This window comes from Carettochelys insculpta, chromosome 1, assembly GCF_033958435.1.
Source record: "Carettochelys insculpta isolate YL-2023 chromosome 1, ASM3395843v1, whole genome shotgun sequence".
NCBI classification, from domain to species: domain Eukaryota; kingdom Metazoa; phylum Chordata; order Testudines; family Carettochelyidae; genus Carettochelys; species Carettochelys insculpta.
Window position 1 is genome coordinate 311,890,820 of NC_134137.1, and position 9,507 is coordinate 311,900,326.

The 9,507-nt window shown below is 44.0% G+C and overlaps 1 protein-coding gene across 1 annotated transcript; it reads right to left on the reverse strand.

Annotated features, from left to right (window-relative positions):
• Window positions 1-81: 81 nt before the first annotated feature.
• LOC142007407 (lysozyme C-like) lies at window positions 82-7,298 on the reverse strand. The gene is made up of 4 exons (XM_074984040.1): window positions 7,148-7,298; window positions 5,981-6,145; window positions 3,874-3,952; window positions 82-564 (listed from the first exon to the last, which is right to left on the reverse strand). Exons 1-4 carry the CDS (start codon window positions 7,281-7,283, stop codon window positions 498-500), a joined length of 447 nt encoding a protein of 148 aa, XP_074840141.1. The 5' UTR covers window positions 7,284-7,298; the 3' UTR covers window positions 82-497.
• Between the last annotated feature and the right edge of the window lie 2,209 nt (window positions 7,299-9,507).

Here is a 9,507-nt window from a genome sequence, read left to right on the forward strand (position 1 = left end):
ACCAAATACCTCTGAAAGCCTGGGACCAAATTCATAATTTGATATTCAATTTCTCTCATACATAAACCAAAAATCACAAACTGTGCTGAAAAAGCAATTTTATTGATTGCAATGAATATCAGCTCTCAAGCAAGATGCCATAATGCTACTAATCAGCAGAACAAAGTAATAGCAAGATCATGCAAGAAAAACCGGGCTGGCCTATTCTCAGGTACATATGTAGTATAGAGGTAATATGGTCTACACAGTGTAAAAGAGCCCTTGAAATAAGTTGCTGCAACTGGTCACACCGAAGATCCACAATCTTACTAGCAAGGAAGCAAATATTTTCGTTTCACTAGTCAGTTGCCTTGTGAACCTTTCTCCTGAATGTATTATTCTGAAAATGATTAATGTTAAAAGTATGCAAGGAGAGGGAACATTTGCTGTATGTGAAAAGCTGTCTTCTAACAAAAAATAAAAAAATCAGAAAGCAAGCTGGGATAAACCCCAACACTTTACAGATTGCAGCCTTTGATCCACTTGGAGACATCTCGTCCTTTGCAGTTCTTTTTCCATGCCACCCTGTGTGAGTTAAAAATATTAATTGATTAGGGCAACCTCATCAGTTAGTGGAAAGCACCCAAGGAAACATACAGTTGCTTTCAATTTATGTACGTTTCACTTTTCTGCAAACAGCTAAGCAAATATAACAAATAATATGCTAGTGGCCCATTCCTGGCTCAACACTTTGCTAGTCTGAACAGTCCCACTGCGTCTATGCAAGCCTGAATAAATCTTGATTCTATCAACACTTCCTAAAAGATTGCCACATGGCTGTCAAAAGACCCACTTACTGGTTCCTGTTTCTGTCTCGGAAAGTAGTTCTGTTTGTATCATTGCTCCCTACTAGGTGAAATTCCATTCGTTCAGTTTTGTGCGGTACATTCTGTCTTGCCAAACAGAACAAATGCACATTCCTACTTAGCTCCAGCTGGAGGGGCCCTAAGCTTCTGGAGAAACCCAACTTAAATTCTGTCCTACTGCCACCACAGAGTGTCGAGTGGCCCTAGTGTGCATCATAGATGTGATCTTGAAGTCCTGTGTGGTTCTGGATGGATTACATCACTGTTTGAACTAGGATTTGAACTCCTGGGAACCTCACATGTTCAACAAATACATTCCTTTAAATAAAAGAGTGGGCTTGTCTACACTACCTCCCTACTTCAAAGGGAGGATGGTAAGTAGGGTGTTGGGAGTTTATTAATGAAGTGCTGGATATTCAGCACTTCGTTAAGCAAACTCCCCACCCCACCACGTCAGTTTAAAACTTCAAAGTACTGGCTCGGCAAGCACTTCAACGTACCAGGGGAGTGAGCCGACGCAAGCTGGTACTTTGAAGTTTAAAACGTCGAAGTTGCTGCAGGGTGGAATTTGCTCAAGGAAGCGCTGCATATGCAGCACAGCACTTCATTAATAAACTCCCAACACCCTACTCACCATCCTCCCTTCAAAGTAGGGAGGCAGTGTAGACAAGCCCAAGTGTGTGTGCTTTTGATGTGGTGGACAAGTACCCATGAACCTGGTCAGGATGGGTTAATTATCTGTCCTGAAGACAGCATCTGAAGTCAGCCCTATTTCACATGTCTGTAGTAACCAGTTAGGAGGGAATTAAAAGGAAGGAAGCAGACTTCAGAGCCACTCTCTTAATAGAGGGATCTTGGGTCTAAGACCACGAGGCCCTAAGGACATGTCAGTCAGGTCTATGGAGTTGGTTTAGATTGGATTTTGGCCAGTTTTATTGCTCATTAGAGAGTCAGACCCCAGAAGCAGGTGAGCTGTAAAACCTGCATAGGGCACCTAGTCTGTTTAGAGCAGGTGGGAAAGTCTCTCATTGATAGTGCAAAGGCCCTATATTGGATAGAATCAAAATCGGTCAACTATATGTCATAGACCCGATACTTTTAACAACTAACAGTGTCTCTTTTTCAGTCCAAGTAGTAAGAGATTTTGGAGGAGGCAGAGCTGAGTGCTATCTCTGCCACTTCTGGAAAGATCGTAGTGGCCTTGATGTGTGTCAAAGCTCTAACTGAGAAGTCCTCAATGACCGTAAATGCATTGCGCTTAGTTTACAAGTTCTGAGTTCAAACATGTTAATAAAAAAGTATCAGTAGATTAGCTAAATCCTCATTACTTCTATATAACTAGTTTATCCATCAGAAAATTGTAGTCTCTCTCTTTTAGCTAGCCTCCTCCTAATCAAACATGCGAGTATGCCATTGTCATTATTGTTAACACTTCACCCCTATATTTTTATGGAATGTGTTTATGAATATACATAACTCAAATATGCTTTATGCAAACAGCTCAAGTATCCTATCAGTCACGAGCTTGTGATCCCCTGAATGTATATATTCTATCTCCATGCATGTATCTTTATGATATGTGAAGTCAGAAATATGAAGTGTACATTACTTTAGAATTTCTAGTGAAAACCATTGGTAGTGCTTAAGGGACTTAATGACCTGGTGCTCAAAAAATATCTATAAATGGTTTTGTATGTCCTGTAAGCCCAAACTAAGACATGTGACTGTGCCACCTGGAGTTGGAATTCATCTTGAATATGGTATTTTTCCATTGGGATGAGGAGACGGTAACAAAGATTTCCTGTCCTGGGAAAATTCAATTTAAGGGATGGGAAGCAATAAACAATCATCTTCAGCTGGCTTTTGGAACTTTCTCCCCTTTCCTAAAAGGATGCACATGAAGAAAACTGAAAACAAAGAACTCTAAACACACAGGAAGGTGTTAGACCCAGGCCAGAGGAAAAAGATCAGCTCTAACTGGAAAAAGCACTAAGGTAAGAAATACATTTGTAACAATTTCTCTTAGGGCTAGTCTACCCTACCTCCCTACTTGGAAGGGAGCATGGTAAGTAGGTGTCGGAAAATTATTAACGAAGTGCTTCGCTGCATAAGCAGCACTTCATTAAGCTAATTCTCCCCCGCAGCAACTTCGAAGTGTTAAACTTCGAAGTGCTGGCTCACGTGTAGCCATGGCTCACCCACCGGTATTTGAAGTGCCTGGGCAACTTTAAAGTCCCTTTACTCCTCAAAATTTTGGGAAGTACTTGTACTTTGAAGTACTGGGGGTGGGGGGTTAACTGCAGCTACATGCGAGCTGGCATTTCGAAGTTTAACGCTTTGACATTGCCGCGGGGTAAAATTAGCTTAAAAGAGTGCTGCATATGCAGTGCAATACTTCATTAATAATCTCCTGACACCTTACTTACCATGCTCTCTTAGAAGTAGGGAGGTAGTGTAGACAAGCCCTTAGTGTATTTAGATTTATCTGGCATGTTTTGTTTATTTTAACTTAGTAACTTATTTTGATCTGACTGTTTTCACTGGCAACCACTTAAATTCTACTTTTTGTACCTAATAAAAACACTTTTGTTTATCAAATCCAGTGTAAATAATTGTTTTGGGGTTGCGGGGGAGAGCAACCACTGTGCATATCTATCTTGCATTGATAAAGAGGGTGAATTTAAAAGCTTTCTCTTTGTATATACAGAGTAAGACAGATTTATTTGGGGTCTTGGTCTTTTTTGAGAGCTGTGCTCCTGGATGTTGTCAGATCCCTATAACTGAACCATCCCAAAGCTGCTATCAGTGTCTGTGTTACTCTGCTGGGACTGTCACCCCAACTCTGTGCGTTTGCTGGGAGATACTAGAACTTCTGACTCAGCAGCACAGCGTAGTGGTGGAGGGCCTCAGAGAACAGGTAGGCAGGCTCAGTGGTATAATCAGTGCCCCAGTGACTGTCTCTCAGCACACGGCAGACCTCTGTGATCCAACCCTTCACAATTAGTTCTTATAAGAGTTTTCAACGTACCATGCACCCATGCCATTGGGATCACGAACGACTCTCTTTGCACAAGTTACACTTGCTGTAATGTCGTCTGTCAGAAAAGCTAAAAAAGAAATATAACGGTAACCAGGAGGCAGTGGCAACTGGAGAGGAAGGCCCCCTAGATAGCACTGCCCATGTGCTCCCCCTCAGTCCCAAGCCCCACCATGCTCCGGCTCTGCCCCCGCCCACCTCTTCCTCCATCGGCACTGTCACTTCTGATTAGTGCAGGGCAGTCCTGTCCCTCCTCCAGAGTGTTGTGGCCCTAGAGCAGTGTTAGGTTGAGCAAGGTGGGTTTTGCCCGCTCTGCTCTTGGGCTGTGCTACTCCAGGAGAGGAGTGAAGGAAAAAGAAAACTCCACTTCCCTCTTCATTTTTTTTTTGTTTTTGAATCAGTCACCTTAAAACTGATGCTGAGGTTACAGTCATTAGTTAATTAATCAAGTTTATTACAGTATCTTCTAAGAATCCACCAGAGCATGGGCCTGTGGTGTTGGGCACTATACAAACATGGAGTAGCAGGTGATCTGTGTTCTGAAGATCTCGTGTTCTCAATAGACAGACCGTCTCAGGGTCGGAGAAAGGGGTATAACACAAGCAGAGTGAGGGCTGTGATGGTGGCAAGCATTGTGTGAGCTCCACATTTGGTCCTAGCGTTAGAATGCTGGCGGTCTGAGGGCTAGTTGTACCACAACCAAGTGCTGTAAAAACAAAAAAGCAGTCCAGTAGCACTTTAAAGACTAACAAAATAATTTATTAGGTGATGAGCTTTCAGGGGACAGCCCCACTTCTTCAGGCCATAGCCAGACCAGAACAGACTCCATATTTAAGGCACAGAGAACCAAAAACAGTAAAGATCTTGTAGTTTAATGTGCCTTGCAACTTCCTCTGAAGCACATGGTCCTGGCCACTGCAATTGGAGATACTTAATAGGACAACTGCTTGTGTTCCTCTCTTCATAGTTTCTATTTGACTTTCTTTGCTGAAATCTAGTACAATAAAGAGATACCACACCGCCTATTTCAATAGTGCACTCTTGTCTGAGCATTTTAAACCAAGTATTACGCAAGTAGCACTTATGAACCACTAGAAATTGATGTAAAAAAATGAGAGAAGTATTGTTTGGTATTTTTTCCATCTTTTTTATGTGGTGCCCTTGATAGTTCTTTGGGTGAAATATGTGTTAGAGGAGACCATAAGTCCTATGCTAACCTCTCCAAAAGGACTGGTTTTACCTTCGTGAATAGCTGTTTTGTTGTTTTGCTGCATAGTCAGGCAGACAGTTCCCTGTCTTATTTGCAGGTATCTGTCATGTAGTAACAGAGGAGATGAGTCTTTTAAAAAATGGTGGTGATAAAAGTATGAAAACTTGCAGGGGAAGAAGGGGAAAAAGCAGTATTTGAAATTACTTTTAATGCTTTATGAAAATGGAGTAGATTTCAAGCTGATTGTATCTCTTGGCTTATCTTCACTTCTGCAAAGATTGACAGTAAAGACATTCAAAATCAATCTGTGGGGTCCTCAGCTGAAACCTGTACTCCTCGCTATCGTGAGGGGTAAGGCAGGTAGATTGGATGAACGTTCTCATCGACCTTCCTTAGCGAAGACAGTCAAATAAGTCGATTTGCGATGTGTTGATTCTAGCTATACAATTGCTGTAGCCAGAATTGCGTATCTGAAATCAACTTATTTTCTTGGTATAGACCAGGCCTCAGTGTAATCAAATGCACATAACTGGTGGTAACAAATGCTTCTCTAAAAAGGAACTGCTTTTACTTTAAAATCCTAAAAAAGAAAGTCTGAAAATCCTTCGGGAACCCTCCTTTTATAGCACACATATATCCCCACCCATTACAATATGCCCTTCTCTATGTAGAAAAAGGGGTTAAGATTTTTTGTTGTGGGTTTTTTTGGGGGGGTGGAGAAGAGGTTGGCGGGTTTTCTAAAACAAAACAAAACAAAAAACTGTAGGGCTACTAGGGATAAAACCTGCCTTTAGCTATAACATTAGCAGCACATAGTCTCATACTTATGCAAAAGGACAGAATTAACTCCTTGTACTGCTATTCATAGGAACATTATATTGAACCTACCGCTACACTTGATTCCACACGCGTTCTTGGTTCTTGGAGTCTTGCCGTCATCACACCACCAGCGACTATTGATTTGAAAAATGCCGTAATCTGTGCTTCGGTCACCCCGGTTGTAGTTGGTGGCAGCTGTGTTAAAGTTGCTCTCATATTTTGCTGTGCACACCCCTGTGAATGTTCCATTAAGAAAAAAAAAACACACACAGGCAGAGTGATGTATTTTCTCCTGTGATAAAGACTAAATCTACACATAAAACATTACCATGAGAACATGGCCCTAGGCGTAGCTCTTGAAGAGAACTCTCTCAGCACCTTGCGAAAACCAGCTATACGGGGGTGGAGCTCCTAGTGTTGGGAGCCCATTTACAAGGGTGCTTTGAAGTGTCTTTTTTTCCCCCCCACACCTAAGCAAGGCAGTGACAGGTCAGTTGCCTGCCCCAGCCCCTTCATGAGCTGATATTTTACAGAAATCGGGATTTAAATTGCCTTCCTTGGTTGTACATGAGGCAAAAGATTATTTAAAACAAAGCAACAGAGGCAGTTTTAATCTGGTCAGGTTCACAATTCTGATTAAATAGGTGTGGTACAAAAAAAAAACCAGTTGACATGTAAAACTTGTGATGGTTGTATGCGCACCACAAGGGGCCCAGCTCTTGGAAGGAAATCCCAGTGCTTTGGCGTTCTAGGCTTGCCAACAATCTTATTGCTGCAAAACAGATCCCTGAGACCCCAAACTTCTGCCTCCCTTCGTTCTCTCTTCTTCACCTCTCACTGTTCTCCACTCTCCCTGTCGTTGGATTGTCTCCACCTCCCTGCGCCCAGCCAAGCTTGCTGTGCTCTCGGGCTGGGACAGGAGCTGCAGCCGTACTTAGAGCTTGCTTGCTGCCTGCCTGTCTGCCAATATGTCTACAGAGTCAGGGACCCTGGCTGCGCAGTGGCTGGAGCAAGCTGATGCTCCAGCCCTTCACTGTCCCTGCAGCCCCACGTCCCCCATGATAACCAGACATCTGCTGACTTTTGATGTCCAGTCAGTACATCTGACTGGATACCGCCAAGACCCCTTTTTGTCTGGACTTTCCAGTCAAACCCAGGCAGCTGATGACTTATCACCTTTCCCACTCTGTCCCTGCTGCCCAAACCAAATGGGCATGTCAGAGAGTGCAGACTTACAGTGTCCCAGGCTGTAGCCCTTGTATCCATCCAGCCCAAGCTGTTTCAGTTTTCTTGCCAGCTCGCACCTTTCAAAGACCTTCCCATGAGCAGCCAGGGGCAGGAGGAAAAGCCCCAGAAGCAGCAAAGCCTTCATGCTGTCAGTGTAGCAAACCCCGGCTCCTACCACTGAGACCAGAGATGAAATGTGCCTCAAGGTACTAGGGAGGCACAATCTGGAATACCTTAAGTCCCACCCTTCCCAGAAAGCAGTGACCTCTCACCGCCACTCCCTTCAAGTAAAGCACCGTTCTCTGCAGCTAATTACTTTGCTAGTTGAGCTAAAAGGTTGTTTAGTTTATTGGGGCAGCTGTGGCTTCTTCTATGTCTTTGGAGACGCAGTGCGCTGTAGTGGACAGACCATTGGACTAGGAGCCAGCAACCCTACAGTGTAGTGCAGCTTTGCCTCTGGCCCCCAGGATGATGTGGGACAAGTCACTTCACCCCGCCTCAGTTTCCCCATATGTAGAAAGAGGCTAATGGCACCTCTCTTGTGACTTGCTTGCATTGCATAAATTGTAGGAATTATTCTTCTGATCAAGCGCTATTTTGTAATTTACACTAATAATGTTGGGCTTTCTACACCCACTTTCTACATTTTGTACTCTCTTTTCCTCCAGCAGTGGGAGAATACCTTTCTTACAGACATAAGTGCTAAATTCAGACCTTGATGCTATCTACATCCACACCAAGAAGACCTGCTCATCACCTCTCAAAGCACAATAACCCTCAGCAGACCATGACATGTCATTTTCCCTAAAATCTGCAACTTTGAATAATAATGTGAATTTTGTCAGTGTAAAAACTGAGCTGGGCCCTTAAGATTTCTGTTTCTGTAACACGGTTGAATGACAATAGCCACCCTGTAGTTAATGCTGTGGCTGAGGTTCCACGCCATGCCTCATTTGAGCTACTCCATCTAATCCGCCCCATGACAAGGGGGTCAGCTTCAAACCTGCTAGGCTGGAGAGAGAAGACTTTACTAATAAACCTGAAATGAATTGGAATTGGGAACTCTGAGCGCAGAAGTTCAGAAACAAATATTCTTGGCCTGGTGTTCCTGCCTTTGACTCTAATTTGTGCACCATAGGGTGGACTTTCCAAACTCTAGTGGAAACTCCTGGAATTGCTGGTGCATATAGTCAACATTTGCTTTGTGTGAAGAACTTTTTTTCCCCTCCTGGAATAATTCTTTTGAGTGACAGGATTAGGGACCCTGATCAGATGTTGTAAAATCCCAGCACCAAAGGCTAAAATTCTATTCAAAGGGACCAGAGACTCTTGTTCCTTATTATTATGAAAGCAAGAATGGGCCAGTGGTTCAGGCGTTAGCTTGGGGAGCCAGGTGTTCAAGTCCCTTGTCTCCATAGATTTCCTCTAGCAGTTGGTCCCTATGCCTTTGTTCCCTACTTTATGGAGTTGGTATGTAGTGCTCACACACTTTGCTGGTGGGAGTCATTTTACCATAGATGGATTTAAAGCTGTCCTGTCCCTAGGACTCTGAGGTGGCGGGAGGGAAGGCATGCTATAGGATTGTACAGGGGAGGGTTCGCAGGGGGCCTGCCCACCACCAAAAGGGATAGGGCCTTCCCTCAGCGCAAGCTGAGCAGTTATGTGTTTTCTTGCCAGTTCAGACAGCTCAAAGTATGGAGCAGGGGACCCAGGTACACTGCTAGGCACCATATGATCCTAGTGCTTCCCATGATCTCACCCGTCAGTGCCACTCCCAGCAGTCTGCATGGGGCAGACTGACCTTGATCCTGACCAGGCCCTTCTAGGCTTCTGCTTCAGAGAGACAGATAGATCCATCCAATGGTGGGACCCTCTGCTGGCACAGCCCCACTGCACTGGGACCCCTTCCTAGGACAGATGAGTGCCAGCCAGTCTCCAGCTGTGTCCCTCATCCATCGTCCAACACTGTTGTCCTTCTTACTGCACACCTCTCCCTTCCATTGCCCTTTTCCCACTCCCAGACTTGAGTGGGGGCTCCTTGCCAGCCTTTATCACCCCCCTGCCTCATGGTCCCCCCTTGCCTTTTTCACCTCTCCAGCAGTAGATTTCAACCTTGAGGCTCCCCTCCCCACTGTACCAGGATTTAGGGTCCCACAACTCTAGTCACCCTTACACACACACACACACACACACACACACAGAGGATCGTCAAATTACAGAAAAGCAGCTGAGTGATTCTACTGACTCCCACTATTTTATGAGTTTTAAAAGTCAGACTTTCTAAATGTCCTCAAAGCTGGATGGATAAGTAACAATCAGCATGAATTTGTAAAGAATAAATATCAAACTAACCTGATAATATAACAAAC

Excerpts from the sequence above, each read along its gene's own strand:
- LOC142007407 (XM_074984040.1), bottom strand. The coding sequence starts at position 7,283 with ATGAAGGCTTTGCTGCTTCTGGGGCTTTTCCTCCTGCCCCTGGCTGCT. Across the intron at positions 3,953-5,980 it reads GTGTGGAATCAAGTGTAGCG|CTTTTCTGACAGACGACATT; the intron begins GTAGGTTCAATA and ends TTTCTTTTTTAG. Across the intron at positions 565-3,873 it reads CCCAATGGCATGGGTGCATG|GGTGGCATGGAAAAAGAACT; the intron begins GTACGTTGAAAA and ends TAACTCACACAG.